Source organism: Macrobrachium rosenbergii, chromosome 8, assembly GCF_040412425.1.
Source record: "Macrobrachium rosenbergii isolate ZJJX-2024 chromosome 8, ASM4041242v1, whole genome shotgun sequence".
NCBI lineage: Eukaryota > Metazoa > Arthropoda > Malacostraca > Decapoda > Palaemonidae > Macrobrachium > Macrobrachium rosenbergii.
Genome location: NC_089748.1, coordinates 12,256,351 through 12,278,815, shown reverse-complemented (window position 1 = coordinate 12,278,815; position 22,465 = coordinate 12,256,351). Strand labels below are relative to the sequence as shown.

General features: G+C 35.1%; 1 protein-coding gene across 2 annotated transcripts in view; it reads right to left on the bottom strand.

The window, feature by feature from the left end:
* Aplip1 (JNK-interacting protein Aplip1) overlaps window positions 1-22,465 on the bottom strand; it is a 435,485-nt gene that overhangs the window by 123,593 nt on the left and 289,427 nt on the right. The window contains exons 2-3 of one of the 2 annotated variants that reach the window (XR_010853664.1): window positions 7,647-9,828; window positions 3,726-4,341 (exon numbers count right to left, since the gene is read on the bottom strand). Coding sequence is in view for 1 of the 2 variants with exons in the window: in XM_067107287.1 (XP_066963388.1) it covers window positions 3,722-4,341 (620 nt within the window). In the remaining variant the exon portion in view is untranslated. Of the gene's footprint in view, window positions 1-3,721; window positions 4,342-7,646; window positions 9,829-22,465 lie in introns of both variants that reach the window. The other variant, XM_067107287.1, reaches the window with a different exon arrangement.

Sequence of the window (22,465 nt, the reverse complement as noted above, 5' to 3'; positions counted from 1 at the left end):
ACTTTTCCTACAAAAATCTTGTATCTCCGAAATGTAAGTTTTTTCTCTTTTTCTGAAAGAGAACGTACCCTTTCTTAGGTACATTCCAGTGAAATATTGTCCTTACTTTTGGAAATTGTTTTAAAGTCAGTAAATACACCATTAACCAGAAATCCCACGCCAAGGCATAATCTGTCAAAATCGTGTAATCTTATTATTTACTCGAGCATATATTCCAGCGTTTAGTGTCGTACGTTTTGGGTTTTTATGTATAAGCTCATGAAACTGCATCATATCCAGCCGTGTATTCTGAATATCAAATATAGTCTGTTCAAAATCCAAAGTCTACAGTAGATAGATACCAACAAAATTTGTTCCCACGACAGCTTTAAAAAGATTGGTCACTTCTTCAGGTGTTTGATAGCACTAGCTTACTGTTAATGTACAGATTTATTAGCATTCGTGGTTAATTTCACTAATATATATATTCTTCTTCTTTATTTTTAACGTATTCCCATTTTTGTATGGGGTAAGCATATATTTTTGATTTGGCTTTGGGGGGTAACCTGTGGTCCCGATCGGCTATATATATATTTATATATACCCGACCCAACGCCCTTTCTTCCCAGCAGCGAGAAGTTATATATATATGGCGATTCGATATATGAGATATTTTTAGGTGTTGTAGTGGCTTTGTTTTGTGTGTGTATTTAGTCTGTAACATCCATTTATTTTAAGCAAACCTATCCGTTGATTACATATATAATCCCGGGATGTCTACACGGATAGCAAAGTGTCTGCCTCTCTGACCAGTCGGCTCGTTTTGAACAAGACCTACGTATGGTGCCGACTGAGCCACAAGGCTAATTTCACTAATATATTTGTATATATATATTATATATATATATATATATATATATATATATATATATTTTTTGCACATGTTCAATACGTATGGTGCGCAGGTATCGTTATATTTGTTGGTATTTACGCCCTTGTGCTTTTATGATTGAGTATACTTTATATCGTCTTTGCCCGTGATGCTGATTGCGACATCGATTGTAGATGTTTATCTGATTTATGGTGGTAAATATTAATAAAAGTAATTAATCGTTCGTCAGGGTTTTGGGTGTACGTTGTTTATGTGCATTAAGTTGTTCTGAGCCGGTAAGGATGAGAGCTTAGGGCGTCTAGTGTTGTAATGATGCATAGGAGAGGGTGTTTTAATTACTGTTTCCGAATTTTTGAAGTTGATCCTAGTATAGTATAGCCATGTTACCTTTAGCATTTGTGGGAATAGCGCTCTACAATAATTAATTCTTTAATCGTTGTCTGTCGAAAGTTTTCGTGTCTCCAAGGAATCGATAAGGGTATGTTTTCGGGCGGATTGTAGTAATGCTTTACTTTATTTTAGTATACGTATTTTGACGGTGGTGACATTATAACACTACTGTACTCTTGTTTGGACAAGCTGAAGTGGAGGTAATCATTCCTTCTCGCCTTCCTCATCCATTGATGTGATGAAGGAATGCGTAAATATGGCCCAACTGTCCATGACTGTGGAATACGAATTATATATACGTATATATATATATATATATATATATATATATATATATATATATATATATATATATATATATATATATATATATATATATATATATATATATATATAAAATATATTCTTCAAAAATAACTTTCAAAAATAACTTTCATGCTTTATCCGGTCCTAATGTAGACTAATTTGCTTGCTGTTGTAAGAGAAAGGCAAAAAAAGATTGAGGCGTTCGTAACTGAAATAAAATAGTTGTTTATCTCCGTTTGCTCGTTGACTTGCTGTGTTTTAGGTGGCGTTGCAAATGAGAGCGACGATCCAATAATTTGACTACGTATCTCTCTGCCTACGAAAAGTCATTTTGGGACTCCTGGGGTGCCCTTAATGGTCCTGTGTGACAGACAAGGAAGACTAATTGACTTCTAAGAAGAACTTTAGAGATTTCTCTGAATTTCTACACTTTTCCAGAGTATAGCAGGATTCTTTAAGTCTTGAGACGGTTTCCAAATATATATTCTATATGTAGAGCGTTGATTTTTGATTTATTTATTTTTTGGCTACTTTCACTTTGAGGTTGAAATTTAAGCTTAATTCATTGATTTCTGTAATGGAAAAATTTTGAATTTTTTTTAGCGTGGTTGTAAATATATACCATATGAACATTTGTGTATTTTGGATATCCATAAATTTCCCTCCCCTCTCTCTTTCATTTAATATTTTCAATTGCTATCTGAACTAAGATTACTGTACTCAGAGAAAATATTTTTATGCCCTGATGTCTTGAGCATGTTTGTCATGGATATACAAAATTTTGCCCTTTGATGATATTACTTGAATGTAAAATCCAATGACAATGCAACTCTCAGGTCTGATGTTTTACAATAATTTTGTGTCCAGTCTCATAATTTTATATATATATATACATATATATATATATATAATTTATATATTATTATATATATATATATATATATATATATATATATATATATATATATATGTGTGTGTATATATATGTAAAATCCAATCACAGTGATGTGATGCATCAAATATGTTGAAGGATCCACGGTGATGTACTTGTCTACAAAGTTAAAATATATTTCTGAAGAATTACAGAAACTTACATCATCTTTCGTGGACTTGGTCGCTAGTCCTTAGGAGATGGACAAAAGCTATAAGTTTTTGTATATCTTCACAAACATTTTAACATAGTAGACAAGTATATCACTGTGGATCCTTCAACATATTTGATGCATGGCGGCATTGTGATTGGTTTTTCACACACACACGTGTATGTGTGTATGTATATATATATATATATATATATATATATATATATATATATATATATATATATATATATATATATATATATATATATATATATATATATATATATATATATATATATATATATATATATATATATATATAATATATATATATTTATATATATATATATATATATATATGTATATATATATATATATATATTATATATATATATATATATATATATATATATATATATTATATATATATATATATATATATATATATATATATATATATATATATATATATATATATATATATATATATATATATATATATATATATATATATATAATCTCCATATTCACAAATATTAAGCCACAGATTAAATAAATATCGACTTCACTATATTTTTGGGTAGAACTTACACCCAAGGGGAATTATAATTGTGTATATATTCCCCTGTCAGAATCTTGGCTAAGGCAGATATTCGCATTGGTTGTAATTCCCCTTGGGTGTAAGCTGTAACCAGAGTATTTTCCGACGGGAATACAAACCTACCTTGAATTAGTATGAGATATTGCCGTATTAGTCGTTTATTTGAAACTATGAAATTTGGAATTAACATTTTCTCAGTGGAATCTTTTTTATGTTGATTTGTTCAAGTGGAATGTGATAGTTCTGGTTCGTAGGCCCTCACAAGAAAATTATCTAGTTTAACTTCATAGTAGAGATATTAGAATTACAGTTTTGGATTTGCTTGCCATAATCACATGAAATGGGATATGTATGTATATATATATATATATATATATATATATATATATATATATATATATATATATATATATATATATATATATATATATATATATATATATATATATATATGTAATGAAATGGCTTTACTCACATTTTTGTTCTTGGGAATCTCCGGAAGTTTTCGTCTCTTCCTCTCGTTGGGTTTCTGGTCCCAATTGCCAGATGATCTTCCCGCACCATCCAGGTCCCCATCGGGTGGTGTCGTGGCTTCTATTTCTAAGAGGTCCTCCAGGTCACCGGAAAAAAACTCGACCATGCTGGTATCTCCAGTGTCAGTGCTATCAATGCTTTCGACGCTGGAAGGGCCCGACGAACTCACGTGCCTCGGCCGTCTCGGCGCTGGACTGCCACATATAGGGCTAGGACAGGACGCAGGTTGCAGTCCTGCGCTTATGCAAGGACCTGAGAGTAAGACCTGACGTTTCGGGCTCCCGGTGGTTGCCGCCGCTGCTGCTGCCGCCGCCGTCGCCGCTCGGAGTTCGCTGGTGTGTTCCGCCATCAGCTGCGGGCAGCAGGGGTCTTCATCCGAACAGCATTTGCCCTCTGGCTGAGGGCGCGGACTGTTGGGTTGAGGGCGGGGACTCTGTAGGCTTTCTTCTTCCCCATCGCAGGACTCGCGGCGTTCACTTTCGATAAGGCTGGGTGGATCCGGAGGGTCTGGGGCATCCTCCACTGACGGCGATTCTAAGGATATGTCGTGTGCTAATCTGTAAAAAAAAAAAATTGTCAGGTATGTACGAAGAGGGAAGGAAAACTAAGAGCAGCTTTTGATTGAATTAAGTATAAGGATGTAAATTTAGATTAAAGAATTAAGATTCAAATTTGTTACACAAACACATCAATCTATCTCTATCTATCCAATACACAAGTACTGGTTGCGTTGGTAACTATAAGTAACAAGTCAGAATCGGGCAGTGCAAATTTTGGTACAATGCCGCGCAGGCTTCTTACTTTGTTAATCATCATACCCTAACGAGAATGCTGAATTAGAAAACGGGTATGAATTATAGAGAATATAACTGAATAAATCGACATATATCTAGTTTGGTGTTTGAATAAAAGTTAATAGGTCAAAATGCTGATAAAGTAATAATTCTGAAAAATGACTGAAGGTTAAATAAAGTCTGTTATGAAAAATGGTTGAAGGTTAAATAAGTCTATAATGAAGAGTGAAACAAGTTGCTGGATTTCGTTATTTTGCAACTCAGGAGCTTGAGGTGGATTTTAAAGCGCGCGCGCTTACACACACACACACACACACACACACACACACACACACACACCGGAGATTCACGAAGTTTTAAAATAAGTTTGACCGTGGAAAATATAAATGGTCCAAGTTAGTATAGGCCCGATATTTACTTTCCTCTGTTCGGGCTTCCCATTTCAAGAGAGATTCTCCAATACCAATATTTCAGAATGTTTAGTTATTTGATTGATATTAACGCAAATGGTTTTGTTGAGTAGGGTTATCAGTGTTGATTTTATTTAATTTCTAGTTCATGTCATTGTTACTTCGTCTTTTAGCTTTTGTTCTTCAGTGGTATGTGCAAATGTAGACATTATTTTTTTTCACAATAGTAGTAGGATCATAATTTTAATCAAGAAAATAAATTATGCAGATTTGCTCTTTATTCCTTTTGTTATTGGGCACTAATATTATTTATTTTCTTACATCACATTAGTTTTGACAATTCACATTACGGAAATCCAAAAAAATTGTTATATTTCATGCAGATGATTAATTCTGAGAACTATAATGAGAATTAATTCCGCGCAGCATTACTGTGGTAGAGGTATTAATCGCATAATGGAAAATGTTTGGAATTTTTTTGTTTATAGCTCGATGAGTTTAAATTCTGTTTTAAGTAAATAATGAGCTTGATAAGTTTATAAATATATTACGTTAAAGGTTATTGTAAATTGACTTCTAAGTTTTAACTTGAATTGTTAAGGTGAAAATGTATTTGAGTAACTTATGAAGATAAAGATTAAGAGGATATACTGATATTGAAGAATAACGAGAGGGATCGTTAGAAGCCGGAAAACACAGATAATTAATTTTTTAATATTGGCGTCTTGATATACTGTAGATGGCAACACAGCAGCTCCTAATTGGAGAGGCAAAACAAAAAATAATAAAACATTGCAGCATTGGTGGCGGTTTCGCTCAGTCGGTGTTGGGAAAGCCTAGCAGGGAGTTGCCAGGACCTGTGTTTTTTTCCTAGAGAGAGAGAGAGAAATAGTAAATTGTACGTTGCTGGTGTTTTTTTTTTTATATTTATGGGAAATGGAATATAAATACGAATAGATATGTCGTAGGAAAATTGTCTCGTTTACATTTACATTTGAAGGTAGACTGTTACAAATTTGGGATGGATGAGGGAAATAGCCAACCATTGCTAAGCGGTATAGGCCGCGGAATAGCAGAAAGGGGTTCAGGATGAATGGAGGTTTAGATTACGAGGACAGAAGTTATTTCAGTGTTATTGGCTAGGGATTCTATCGGTTCGTACTACTACCATTTTCCACAGGAATTCTGGCAGGGGACTTTCCTCCTCCCCCTTTTTTTTTTTCAAGCTTTGCTGCTTGCTGTTTTAGGCTGGTATTGTGCGTAAACAGAGCATAGGCTACACACATTCATGCATATGCACACATATATATGTGTATTAAAGTATGTTTGTATGTATGTCTTCTCAGTTTAATCCTTAGTCGGGGTTGCTGTTTTAATAAGCCTTTTCCAGGTGTTTCTCTCTTGTGTCGTCTTTTGTCTAAAACTTTCCTCCTTTCGTCTATTCCTTGCCTACACTCTCTGTCTCCCTGTCATCTTTAATCCGAAGACTTTGGAATTACATACACATCGCCAACTTATCTTCTTCATTACATCTAGTTGATTACACCAACTGACAGCACAGACCACTCCATCTTCTGCATGCCAACCGTTTTACGATAATTTTTTGTTTCTTCCGACTCTTGTGACTCCACATTTATTGTTTATTATGTAAAAAAACACTCCTCTTCTCGCTAAAAATTTCAGCGCCGATTAAGGTGGCTTCCTGGCTTCACCTGCTCTGTGGTGGGTACTTCCCTTGTATACTCATTTTCCTCTTTGCCATTTACCATAACACTACCCTTATTACCACTCGCTTTCAAATTCACTTTCAACTTTCTCCCCTTCCTTACACTTCCAGATTGTTTTACCAGTTTGTGCAGCTTCCTTCCTGTCATCAATGAACACTTATCATCTGCAATCACCAGCCTCTTCTCGCTTTCTTCTTATTTCCCTACTTTGCTCCTACATTTTCCATGTTTTGTACCTTTTTCATATATATATATATATATATATATATATATATATATATATATATATATATATATATATATATATATATATATATATATATATATATATATATAATCCATACACACACACACGCATACATACATATATACCTACATATGTATTATTTTTTTGTGGTTTAACCTGTGAAAATTTTCTATTATGAAAATGACATATGTTAAAATTGGAAAATTATCCCAAAAATGGGTGTTTCATTAGTAATGAAAAATAGTATTTTGTTTCCAGCAGTGTTTGGAATTTGGGAGAAATACTTACTGATATAAAATTGGTGATAACTACCAAGTACATATGAGCTTGATAGAAGTAAATAATGGAGTAACTGTAAAACTCTCGGTAAGGGTTAAAGAAATGGGAGTGAACATTTTTGTTTTAGTTTCAGCGCAATTTTTCGCTATGCTGGAGCTCAATGGTCTTGTGAATTAATTAATGATATACATACCTGTATAATATTTAGGACCTGTTATGTTTATTAGAGAAAACTACTCTGGAAAAACATTTATAGTTATTCTAGAATAATTAGAGGCACATTATACCTACCTGTGTTCATAGCTTTTGGAATTTGACAGCTTTGAGACAGAATTTGCGATTTTACTGTAGACCTTAAATTTAAGTGATATCCTGTGTACGAAATGTAGAAAAAATTCCACTTACCTGACTATTATATCTGGCCAAAGACTACAAAGATCAGCAAAGAATCTTGGGCCGAAGGAATCTCCGATGTCATTCTTTGTCTTTTGGGTACCCTTTTTCCCGTCCAGGGATTCCTTCCGATCATGTTTAATTCCAGAAGAGTTGTTGCTGGAATCTGGACAACCCTTTGTTTTGGTACATTTCGGCTTATGTTTTTCTCTCTCTAGGTAAGGTCGAGTGAGAGTATTGACGATGTGTGAAGGGTCCATCCTGAAGTCTCTCCAAGATTTTCCTTTGCATTTCTCATTAAGTAATCTACTTTGCAAGGATTTGCCACTCTTGGAATGTTTCGAAGGGGATTTTATATGAGTGTCCTTCATATTAAGGAGTGCTTCTGGAATTTCAGCCACGCTTTTAGGAACTTGACAGCTAGCTAAGATTCCACGACTTTTGTTCTCCATCCCAAAGGGAAGTATAGTATCTTGAATTTTGGTATGTTCTTTATGTAGTATTTCTTTAGAGGAAGTCTCCTGAACAATAGGAGATTCAAATGTAATATCATTTGGAGGGGAAGCCGTTATTGCTGGGGCAGTGGCCAATGAAGCCTTGGTGGTTATGTGTGAATTTGTTGGTATGGTGTCCTGTGTTAGTTTGGTCGTTATGAGAGACGTCTCGGATGTCTCTTTAGGGTTTTCATCAACGTCGAGAGGCGGTTCTGTTGTAGGTGCACCCTTTTGAGGTGACTCTGCTGTTATTGGGATCGATGCTGAAACGTCCCCTTGAGTAGAAGTCTCACCATCGACACATCCTAAAGGAGGTGCCGATGGTGAAGTTTCTGGTGCTTCGTTTTCCATTGGTAGAGGGGATACGTCTTGTAGAGGTGATGCGGGGTTACTTTGGGGGGAAATTTCTCTTACAGAATTAGTCTCTCTCGAAGGTGAATTGTCTCTGGTAGAAACAAGTGAGGAGTTTTCTAATGGGGAAACGTTTTGAAGAGGAGATGGAGAAGTTTCCCCCGTGAGGGAAAAGTCATTTAAGGAGGCAAAGTCCTTGAAGGGTGAACATTCTATGGAAGGTGAATAGTCCTTCAGGAGAGCGCAGTCTTTCCAGAGGGACGAATCTTCGACATCGATAAGAGAGACATCACTCAGGGAAGAGAGGACACGTGGTTCATTCCACAAGATGTTGGGAGGATTCTGAGAATTGCCTGATTTGCTTGAAAGTTGTTCCGTGTGTAGGATGATGACCGAATCATCGTCGTCATCGCCTTCTTGAACGATGATGGTCGTGCTGTAGTCGTCGTCATCAAAGTGGAAGTTTCCGAAGTCGTGCAGAAGGTTCGAATCATTAGCAATGTCGAAACCTCCGAAGAAACAGTGAGGCAGTGTGTGTGGGTCATTCGATTCGCCCCTTCTATCTACATAATCCGAGACGGATATAGGAGAATCGAGGACGGATTGTTCATACTGTGTGACAGAGGTTTCGAAATTGTAAAGTAGATTCTGTAGAGCGCTTTCTCTATTGTGGTCGGCCTCAGTTGTATCGGGTCGGCTTAAGGTCACTTTATTGGTACACTTTGGGATATGCTTCATTCTAGACCTAAGCAAAGGGCTAGCACCGTTGTCTAGAGCGGTGAATTCTGGTACTATTTCAATTTCGCAGTCAGTGTCAAATTCATCTGTAACATAGTTGTCTGCGTTGCTATCCGTTATGTGTCTCTTGGAGATGGTGTTGTTTTCAAAGTCCTTTGACCCATTGTTCAATAAAGGGTTACTTGCACCGATTTTATAATCAACATTTTTCAGCTTTTCTTCAGAGTACATGTCACTCTTTTCTCTGCCGTGACCTTTAATGCAGAGCATGCTGGGAGTAACTTCAGTTTTCAAGGTTCCTGTACTCTCCTTTTCACACTCGGGATATGTATCCCATGAGTGGCTTTGCGTTGTCCTCTCTCCATTTTTACTTAGAACAAAGATTTCGGGAATATCATCACTCGTCCGATTGTCGTTTAAATCTGTAGCACTCATGTTCTTATGGGCGTTCCCATGTTTCGAATTGTTTTTTTGTGGATTTTCTAATGCATTTTTCGATCGAGATAGTTCGATGTCTTTTGAAATTTTAGGACACTCCGGGGCCCCAGGTAGGTCCACGTACACCATTTTCCTTTCTCTTTAATCATTTACTACGACATTTGATAGTTAACCTGAAATAGACTGTAAGAAGGTTAGGTCTTGTTTTTGTGCTTACACGATATGGAAACTTTTCGGCTCAGTATTAAGAATTTTAATGTCTGTTTTATTTCGGTTTCTGAAAGAATATCTGGATGTTTAATGTAAACGACTGGTCGATTGTGTTGAAAGTTGAACTTATTAAATGCAGCGCAGTCACGTGTCCTTATCTCATCAAGGATGAGCCCCCACCACATTCTTGATATGATTTGAGTAAGTGCTTCTAATTATTTCAAGAATTCCATATGTTGGATGTAAATGGAGTTGTAGGCATCGTGACTACTCTGTAGAACTTATCAGACTTAAGAGAAAGCAGTGAAAAGTTAAAATTATTGTTGTAAACTTGATACCGTTTATGTTAATGATGTATAGTACTTCTACCTCCAAAACTTACCCCGTGTACCTGCTTTTAAATTCTCCGAATCGAGAAGCTAATAGAAATGAGTGTTTTAAAATCACCTTGATTATCAAATTTCGTTCCCTAAGCCTACTATGAACACTTCAAGCATCACAAATGTATTTGCCCTGTCATTATTATGCCATTTGTGAAAGTTGCTGGAGATTGTTGAAGATCCGAGTAGTGGACCGCCAGATAACATGCACGCTCGGATTCCATTTACAGTTGTATAAAGCTGACTGATTGCTAAATGTTATCTCCCACGCATTGTGTTGCTGGTTCACTTTCGTCGCCATAAATATGACAACTTTCTTTTTTCTTTAAATGTGTCTTGCATTTCCACTGACGATGGGATAACTTCATAAAAGGCATCCGGAACAGCCAAACAAGCGCTATAGGCAACATTTTTATTCCATTGGGACGTTTCGGCTTCAAAACATGAAGCCATTTTCGACCTAAAATAGAGGAAAAACACCAAGACATAATTTTATACTAATAAAGTGCAATTCAAAGAAAGGTCACACTCTAGAATAAACTATTTTTTATGTAAACTACGTTATTAATGGTAACGTGGTGTATAAAAAAAACAAACCAGCAACACTATGCGTGGAAGAGATAACATTTAGCAATCAGTCAGCGTTATTAGGCTACAACTGTAAATGGAATCCGAGCGTGTATGTTATCTGACGGTCCACTACTCAGATGCTCCAACATACGAACACAGGTTTCTTTACATTCTGATTGAAAGCAAATTGATAGCTCCGTAGACATAAAAAACTATTGCCTCAGACCCACTTTTACACCAAACCAGCCAGTCTCCAATCTACATACTGTATTTCCTTTTCGATTTCATCATTAATTTGCTCACAGCGGCGTATCTTGTATGCCATACATCATCAACAGTTTCCACATTGCCTCTCCGTCAGGTATGTGTCATCCAGTGTTTTCCTTCTTTTTCGATCTTTTCCTAGAACTACAAAGACAACCTCTTCATTGTCTAAGGTTAGATTGTTCTTCCTGTAGCAGTTTTTGTTTCATGTGTCTTTCTTAGTTAGAATCGTATTATACAACTTTATCATTTCTATCCGAATACAGTGATACAGTTATTCATCTCAAGCATGCTTCATCTAGATGCACCGCACTAACCACAGATCACCACTTTACCTCAGCTTCTCGGAAGTAATCCCATTTGGTGTCTTGCCATCCCTCGGCCTCTGAATTGCCCTATCACATCCTCAACAATCATTTTCACAAGAATATTTTCAAATGTACAATAACCATTTCCAGTTCTGCCTAATTCAGCTTTACCTCTCTCATATCTTCCACATATACAAAAGATATTTCTTCCAAGTATTCTCTTCTTAAACCGAGGACTGCATGCCTGCATTCACCTCAGCCCTCATCTCTTAGTTTGCCTCTCTATCCCAATACCATTTGTTCACTAACATTTCTCTCTCCATTTATTTTCCTGTAGAACATCTTATCCTCCTTAAATTTCTGCGTTCTGTCACTAAACCTTCTATTTCTTCATCCTGCCATTTAAAGTTTTCTCTCCCCTACCTTCCCATACCCATATGTACTCCTCGCTATCTATGTAAAACCATCCGTAACTTATCCCTTGCCCACAATTCGTCAATTTCTCCGGAGATGCTCGTCTTTATTACGTTTTCGCCCTCTCTTCCAATATGAATATGGACAGATATAGATGCAGCAACTCCTTTTCTCACCAATGCATCCTTCATCTCACTACCATTTACTGTCATCGCACAATCCAGCAAACTTTTCTTTACCATTGTTATAATCCAACGTTTACTTATTAATAATCTTCTTCGGAACCATATACTTCTAAGAGTCAATTCCCTTTAAAAACATTTCCACAGCACTTTCCATTCTTTTTTACTCCAGAAACGCCGTTTCTTATTTTGTTACCTACCAGCCTGATTGTGTATATATATATATATATATATATATATATATATATATATATATATATATATATATATATATATATATATATATATATATATATATATATATATATATATATATATATATATATATATATATATATATATATATATATATATATAATGTATATATATAAAATTTTATATATATATATATATATATATATATATATATATATATATATATATATATATCTGCCTCTTTCAAAATACCCCGTAATGGGTCATTGTGTTACTTAAATTGATTTTAAACAGGAATCACGTATGCCAAATGTGGGTGTTTTAACTTCACCTATCAGTAACGTTCCTTACATATTTTTGCGAAAGAATCATCATCATTAGATTTGCCAAAAATGACCGTAATTGTCAACAAAAGTAATTTCAAGTACACCTTTACATAAACAACTGGTAAGTACTCCCATAAAACCAAGAAAAAGGACCAGGAATAATTTTCTTATGTACATACACACACAAATTTTCTTTAAAAAATTACGAAAACCACACACTATGTGTATGTATGTGTATACGCGCGTGGGTGTGTAGTTTTCGTTATTATTTTTTAAGAAAATTATTCCTGGTCCCTTTTCTTAGTTTTATGGTAGTACTTACAAATTGTTTATGTAAAAGTGTATTTCAAATTAGTTTTGTTGACAGTTATAGTCATTTTTGGCAAATCTGATGATAATGATTTTTTCGCAAATATGTAAGGCAGCGCTATCGATAAGTTACGTGATTCTAGTTTAAAATGCAATTTAAGTAATGCAGTGGCCCATTACGGGATATTTTGAAAGTAAGAGGCAGTTATTAGAGGCAGAGGATGCTATCTCTGGGTTCCCCCATTTAGACCAGGCGGTGGTGAAAGGGAATCCAAGCAATTCGTGCTCAGCGGCCTTGATTCTCAGCCATTCTGGAGCGTATTCCATTGTGTGTGTGTGAGAGAGAGAGAGAGAGAGTAGTCGATGCTAAAGGCTAGTATGCTTTGGATAATTGTATGTTTTCTCAGCGTGATTGAAGATGTTTGGATTACGAATTTGCTTTTTTCCTTAATTTGGAAGTTTATTTCTAAGTCATCAGTGCTTGAAAATGTTTTGTACCATTAGTTTCATTGTCTGCCATATGTGGCGTCTTGTTTTTGAGCTTTATTTCATCAGTCTAATCATTATTATTTATAGAGGATATTATCAGTCTAATCATTATTTTTATAGAGGATATTATCCCTTCTCAGTATCAGAACTTAGTTTTCCCCACATATCTCAGCTATCCAAGTTATCTATGGAAACTGAGTCTGCTCGTGTGTTGACGGCCTTGTGTTTGTGCGTACTTGTGTCTGTGTGGAAAAGGACGTGACGGGAATCTTGATGTCCTTTCACGTCCCTCAACTCCGATGCCCTCTTTCTTAAGATCTGGGACGTCTGCACACTCAAACATGCATATATATATATATATATATATATATATATATATATATATATATATATATATATATATATATATATATATATATAATATATAATATATATATATATATATATATATATATATATATATATATATATATATATATATATATATATATATATATATATATATATATATATATGTAAACTTTATCACTTACACAATTATTCTGTGCATTAATACAATAAATAACAGGACCTCATTTAAACTGGATGGTATGTAGCGTAGGTATTTATTCAAAAAGTTTCCTTGAATAAATATCTCCGCTGGTGTGATCATTAAAGTCCCAAAGAAAGGAGATCTGAATAAGTGTGGTAATTGGAGGGGAATCACTTTGTCACCTGTAGCCTTGAAAAATTTCTGTAATGTTGAATAGATTGGAGCCAGTGGTTGATGGTATTCTGAGGGATGAGCAGGCTGGTTTTAGAAAGGGAAGGGGTTGCAGCGATCAGATCATAGTTAGGCATTTAATGCAGCAAGCAAATGAAATAAAAACTCCGTTGAGTCTTAGTTTTGTTAATTTTGAAAAGGCCTTTGATAGTATTTCGAGAAGGACTATGGGAAAAATCATGAGGCATTATGGAATACCGGAAAAGTTTGTGAGGGTTATCATGAACATGCATGAGGGCACATCTTGTAAAGTGATGGTTGATGGGTGTTTGAGTGATCCATTTGAAGCCAAGTCTGGTGTGATTCAGGGTGGCACTCTGTCTCCCCTGTTGTTTGTATTGGTCGTGGATTACGTTATGAGAAGGGTTAAAAGAGAAACGGATGCAGTTATACTCTGGGGAGAAAATGCGAAACTACTTGACCTGGATTATGCTGATGATATGGTTTTGATCTGCGAGTGACCAGAAAAGATGCCGAGTGTGTTGGATTGTCTAGTGAGTGAAGGTCGAAAGGTTGGTTTGGTTATTAATAGTGGAAAAACTGAAATGATGAATATGAACATTGAAAATGCACAGGATTGTCTAATTGAAGATTTGGTTATAAAGCAAGTGGATAAGTTTAAATATTTTGGTACTTATTTAGACAAGGATGGTTCTCTGAGCACAGAATTTATGGAAAGATTAAAAAAGGCTCATCAGGCAATGGGATTGCTTAAAAATATTTGGAATGTTAGCAATTTTTCTGTACATACAAAATCAAAATTTATAAGGCAATTTTTAAAGAGTATTTTGATTTATGGGCATGAGCCATGGTACAGTACAATGACTTCGGATAATAAATTCTTAGTATTTGAAAATAAGGCACTCAGAAGAATATTAAGAATTAGTTGGAGGGATAGGATATCAAACAACAGAATTAGAGAAGTAACGGGGGTACAGCCGGTCGATGAGTATGGTAGATTCTCACGCTGGAAGTGGCTAAGCTATGTGTATAGAAGACAGGGAATAGTACGAGATACACCGGGGTGGGTTGCCCTTGGTAGAAGAGATAGAGGTTGGCCAAAGGAGACGTGGTTAAGGACATTGAGACGGGAAGCAGGAGGAGAGTGTTGAGGAGTTAGCCCAGGACAGAATGTGGTGGCGAGTTCATCGAGTTCATCCCCGAGGAAATGATTGATTGAATAATACCATCAGTTTAATATATGTATATATATATATATATATATATATATATATATATATATATATATATATATATATATATATACAATTGTTTGTGAGAGAGAAAGATAGAGAGAAATTTGCCATATGCATTTTCGTTGGAGAAAAGGGGCCCTTCAGAGAATGTAAGCTTAAGCTTTTTAGTAACCAGCAAGTCTTTTGGGAGGAGGATGGACAGATACACACATATACACACACAATTGTGTATTTATTCGTTTGTAATTTTCCTCCCTCTGCTCATGTAATTGGGTTGTGCTTTTCTTCTCTTTTGCGGAATAATACACTACTTAAAGAAAGCCACCCACCCACCCACACTAACGCACACGTACAACACACGCAGACATTTTTCCCGTCCTGAATGGAGTGAAGTTCATGTTTGCTGCTTTCCATTCACAGCGAGCCACAACATCAGAATCAAGAGAATTTACTCCTCAACGAGATTCGACGACCGAATCGTAGAAGTTTAAGCTGAATTTTAAATGGTTCTGGTTGAAAGGCGCCTTAGAATGATTGTATTTACTTATTCTTTTGTTTACTGGAAAAGGAAGAAATTGTTAGCGACTGGTTTGCTGAGGATATTGCTTTAGTTGCATTATTTTTTATTTTAGCTTTTTTTTTTCTTAATCACATCTTTTGCTTTTCTGTTTTCTATTGCCCTTTTGAGATGATTTAGAAATTTTTGTTTTGTGCTCACATCAATTTCTTCCATCGAACTTTGACCCCCAACTTGCCTTTTCTCATCTCCAACAAGCATATAGCCTGTATATATATATATATATGATATAATACATGGATGTATATATATATATATATATATATATATATATATATATATATATATATATATATATATATATATATATATAATATGTGTGTGTGTGTGTATTGTCCGTTTACGAATTTCCGAGATCTGATCCATATTTCTGATTGTACAGGTGTTATTTTTTGTATATAAATGTAACTCATTTTCATTTTCGTTCATGAACTTAGGTGGTTATGTATATGCCCTTTGTTAAAGTGGCTTAGTGATTATCAATATTATGACAGTTACTCAGGATTTTATGCAGTTACATAATCAGATAAAGATCTCGAGCCGAAACCCACAAATACGTCTTCCACATTTCCACATTTCCGCGTCCTGAAAGCTTTCGCTGGTTTTAAAATCGCGGAAGGAGTTGTGTAGAAGCAATTTGTTTGGCTTTGGAAATCTGTAAGAAAGAACGCATCTCGGGTTTTGTGAGAGTTTTTCATACGTAAAATGTATATTTCTTGATGATATCCTTTCTTAGAAGCATAAATTGAGTTTCCGATCAATATTGATAGCCCTCATATTTCTGTAATCGCCTACAAACCACGAAACATTATTGAGTAGCAATATAAAGAAATTATATATGTATATATATAAAATTATATATATATATATATATATATATATATATATATATATATATATATATATATATATATATACACACATATATACACACGGTGTTTCAAATTAGAGCCCCCTCCACCACAGAACAAACGTAAAGTTATGAAGTTTTCTGCTATAGCCTATCTCCAAGTACATTATTTTAAGTTTCTATTAAGCTGTTTTCCATTTTACATTTCTTGTATATTCAGACTGAGTGACGGAGTTAGATACAGCCATGGCTAACGACTCAGAGGAAATCAGATGGATCGACCAAATCTGGGCTATAACCTTCAGAGAGGCCAGGGATGCTGGCGCATCCTTCATTTCACGTTCCTGGATAGCTAAATACATTAAAAGAGATGAATCCTTTGTTAAAAGAAACTGGAACAAAAATCCATATGACTGTCATCGCAAAAAGAGTGAGAATCTTGGAAGGCCTGAAGTCCTTTCTCAGGAGTCAAAAGACATCATAGCTGAGGCAGTGGGTAGACCAAGAAGGTCTTTAGGTAAATTGGCGCTTGAACTAGAAACAAAAAGGGGAAAGAAGAAAAGTTATAGTGCTGTATATCGTGAGTTGAAAAAATCTAGTATCAAGCCATTTCATGTTATCAGTAAGCCCAACATCACTCAGCAAGAGAGAGAAGACCGTGCATGGTTTTGTGGTTCATTTCTTAAAGATTGGGATGAAGCTGACTCTCCATGTTGCTGCATCAGATGAATTCTTCATTTGCACAGTCAGGAAGCCAAATCATAAAAATTACATCAGTTGGGCTGCAAAGTTGGATGATATCAGCAATGGCGTGCGCTATCGCCAAGTTGTGAAATTTCCTGAATGTTTGGGAATTTTTCTCTGTTTCACAGCCAAACAGTCAATGTGAATCATCAAAGAAAAAGGACAGTCATGGAATAGCGAGTACTTCAGAGAAACTCTGCTTACTGGTGGAGTATTTCCTTTCCTCAAAGATCCTGAAAATGTGTTATCTGTTGAAGTCACATTTTTGCATGATAAGGCACCATGTTTCATGGCTCTTCAGACACAGGAGCTGCTTCAAAACAGTGGTATCGATTTCTTCTCGTCAAGTGAATTTCCAGGTAGCTCCCCTGACCTTGATGTGTGTGAAAACATTGGTAGTATCTTAAAAGATCGTGTTGAAGCACGCACAGTGAACTATGATGGTATACCAAGCCTCGACGACCTGCGAAGAGAGGTGACCAAAGTGCTCAGGGAAATGGAGTTTGAGTCTCAGCTTTTTTGCAATTTGCTGAAATCATACCCCTCAAGAATGCAGGCTGTGGTACAGGCAGTTGGAGGCCACACAAAATAGATACTCAGAGAGAAACTTAAATAAATACCTGTTCTGAATTACTTTTGTTTTTGTCCATATCAATTTTAGTTTACGCTGTAGAGGGGGGGTGGCTCTAATTTCGAAACACCCTGTATATATATCATACGTAGGATGAAACCTTTATTTAGAAAATATTCATGTTCTGTCTAATTATTATTTATCCTTTCATACTAATACATGCACGATTGAAAGTAATTGAGTTTCAAAATGGTCTTATCTTTACATATAATATCTGTTAATGTAACGCAATGAGAAAGAAAAGGAAAAAAGTGGCATAAATCAGAAACCGGAGACGACCCACCTAAGAAGAAAGTAATCTAAGAAAAGGGACAACTGGCATACAGTACAATTGCAAAGATTTATAGCACAGAGCCTAGATATATTCGCACTAGTTTGCATTCCTAGTGTCAAGAGCCAAGGAACAGCCGGCCTCATCTCGGTAGCAAAGTACGAGTATACGAGTAGTCTCCAGGTTGCTGTCAGAAGTACCACCCACAACTTTCGCTATTAAGACTTGATCTGTTGCGTCGCTGAGATATCGTAATGGGAAACCGTGGAATTGTCGTGCATTAGGTAGTTGACATACTATGTCTTGCGTCTCGTGCCCATTGTAAGATTTTAGTAGCGGATTCCACGGGTTTCAGGTTTTTTAAAGGTCTTTTTATGTTTCAGGTCTGGTTACAGATATAGCAAAGTATCAGACATTTTGTTATGGATATTTTTGATGCCCAACTGGGAGTAATGCCTCTTTTTTTTTCTACTTTTAGGAGTTTTATTGTTGTGTTGCGGAAGTTTTATCGATAAACGATAGAGCTTAAGAAACTTGAGAGAGTAAGGGAGAGAGAGATTCGGGGGTTTAGGATTTGACACCATTTGGTACGGATTCCATGTATAGCAAACCAAGCCTGATTATTTGTTGGTTGATTTTAGTAATTAACGGTCAGCTGTTGTTTGGAGGAGTAGTTTCATCGGAGTCTTTTTCTCACAGAAGAGGTGAAGTAGAACTGATGAACAATTTTTTCTATTTTCCCAGATTCTGCAATTACTGCATGTAGAGTTTACAGTAATTCTCATTTTCTTATTACTCTCCAGTAATTTGTACTGGTTAAAAATTGAAATTTAAATTATTATTGAGGCTTCATGCTAGATACGTTCTTCATATGAAATGTGTAGTTTAAGTTCAGTGCAGTCAAAATCTCAATAAACAAAGAAATAAAGGCAAAATTACTATTTGTCTTTGTTGTATGCTGGGAATGATAACTGTTGCGGGTATAATAAATGAAAGTAATTTTAAATACATAAAATATACCCATACGGTAAAAAAAAATTACGTTAATTTGCCCAGTTGCCGACATAAAGAGTAACACACCATAGATTATTAATAAAGCAATTTTATCAAAGTTTAGGAAGATACAAAACAATTTGTATCCATTACTTTGTATTTAGTGATTTTTTTCAGCTCAATATAGGATTTTTTCTGGTTAATTTCAGAGAGTCATTTTGACTTTTTTTATTTAGCTTTTTGTAATTATTCAAGTAAATTAAATCTTCTTTTAAATGACACTAGAACGGTATTCTAGCTTGACAAATAACTACACCAACTGATGAAAGAAACTTATCGGTAAGCAGGCTCTTTATAGAAAATTTTAAAAATATTTTTCCGTAGGTGTTATTGCCTAATGGCCGGCAGAAATAGTATTAAACTGCCTATCGCTGGAAAGACTATTTATCATAGCTGTGCGTGTTGAGAAAAAATGTTACATATTCTATGCTATATAAATATTTTCATGTTAGGCTAACTTCATCCTGTCACTCTTACCCTTTTTCTTTGTTTTTTGAATATACTGCGATAAATTACAAGTATTCAGCTTTAGGTGAACACCAAAAATCTTAACGTGAAAACTCAACTTTGGCAGACCGTTTAACGGGAAATATGGCTAGATGCTAATATGGCTAGTGAGAGATGGGTGCACCATGGACGGCATGTGATATATATATATATATATATATATATATATATATATATATATATATATATATATATATATATATATATATATATATATATACATACACACATACATACATACAGAGTGTCCATAAAGTCATGGTGCGATTTAAAATACGTGTAGCTTCGTTAGTATGCATGATAGAATTAATCGGTAAACCAGATAAGCTAGCTTGATGTGTCTAGTTTTCCTGTTCTTCTGAAGTTTTATTTATCATTTGTTTTATCAAATATTTTTCCCAATTTCTGAAACTAATAATGACTTTTTTTCAGAACTGCTGTTGACCATGACTTCACTAGAAGAGAATGGAAATTGCATTCTGTGGTTGGCTGAGCTAAAATCTACTGTCGCTGTCCAAAGAAGGTTTACAATCCGGTACAATAAAGAAGCACCACACAGGAATTGCATACCCTGGTGGATGAAGAAATTTAAGGGCAGGTTCTGTTACTGATGAACCACGGTCTGGTACACCACGTGTTGATGAAGGAATTGTAGCATCTGTAGAAGAATTCTACGAAAGAAGTCTGAGAACGAGTCTAAGACGAGCATCTTCGGAGACGAGACTTTCAGAATCTATGATGCATAAGATTCTGCGGAAAGAGCTTAAAATGAAAGCATACAGAATCGAAATGCATCAAATCTACAGATGCTACAGTTCCTTCATCTACACATGGTCCACCAGACCGTGGTTTATCAGTAACAGAAACGGTTTCCTTAAATTTCTTCATCCACCTTGCTATGCAATTCCTGTGCGGTGCCTCTTTATTGTACTGGGTTGTAAACCTTCCTTGGACAGCCACAATACATTTTAGCTCACCCAACCAAAGAACACAGTTTACATTCTCTTCTAGTGAAGCCATGGGTCAACAGCAGTTCTGAAAAAGAAGTCATTTATAGTTTCAGAAATTGGGAAAAATATTTGATAACAGAAATAATAGGTAAAAATTCAGAAGAACAGAAAAATTAGACACCTCAAGCTAGCTTATCCTTTTTACCGATTAATTCTATCATGTATGCTTACGAACCTACACGCATTTTAAATTGCAACATGACTTTATGGACACTGTACATACTATATATATATATATATATATATATATATATATATATATATATATATATATATATATATATATATATATAATGTGTGTGTATTTATGTATGTATGTATGTGTGTGTGTGTGTATGTATTTATGTATGTATGTATGTATGTATGTATGTGTGTGTGTGTCTGTGAGAGAGAATGAGTGAGTGTTTCTGGATACACATCTTGTTTAATATAGCAGGATTATCATAAGTATCTGATGTGTTAGTTCCAATCAACGTAAAAATTTAATGCTAAGGAACATTATCATCAAAGAACATGGGAGTCTCATAAACCTCACCAGGATCTTGGAACTGGTGAATCAACTTTCAGTATGTGAATTTTATGATTCTCACATCGATCGGGCAAATTATGTCATGACCATTACCCTGTTATTATGTGAAACGTATCTAAGAATTACGAGCATGTGAATAGAGAAACCATTGCCATAATTTTAGAATCTGAGCGATTATGACCATGATCTTGAAAGTCCATTCTTCTCATGATCATCCTCATCATTTTAGAATATGTAAGTGCATTGATACCACCACCATCTTTGCACGATTGAATTTTTCATTTGGAAGGGGGGGGTCATCGTCAAGTAAACATATCCTTATCGATATCATAATTAGACGTTGTGCAATGAAAAATGTTATTTCAGATTCCACTAGTTAGTGGATCATCATCGCTTATATGGTCGTCTTATTCATCATCTGCTTTTGTAGAAGATAATGATCGGTTAGTATCTGCATTCCATACATTATTTCTGCATTGAACTTTTATCTGAATGCTCCCATCGTCATGAATCGCCCATAATTATCATGATGGCTATTATTTCAAGTGTCACACAATTACTGTCACTATACTCTGTTTACGCAGTCATTACCAGTATGGCCATCTTTCTTTAGTTTCCTTGATTATAATGAGTTTAATGTTGATCATGGTGATGATCATCTTGCCATTATCACCATTGTCATCGCAGAATAAAAGGTTTTTATTTGATTAAACATTTATTATTATATAAAATGTTTATTTAAAAAAATAATAAAATTTTTTTATTTCGATGGGATAAATCTCGCTCGCGTTTGTATGTAATTAAAGGCTGCGTCAAGATCCCTTAGAGTTTATGGCGTGTGGGCTGTTAATGAATTGCTGGTTTTTACGTCTTTCATTAGGTGGTGATGTCTTCTTTTTACTGCTCCTTTATTAACTTTCATGATGATGTTGGTGGGTGCTGTGTTTTTAGACTTTCTTCAAGTGAAAGCCTACACGAATGGACCCGCCGCCACCATAAAGCTAAGTCTTGAAGGTAAAAAACAATACAAGT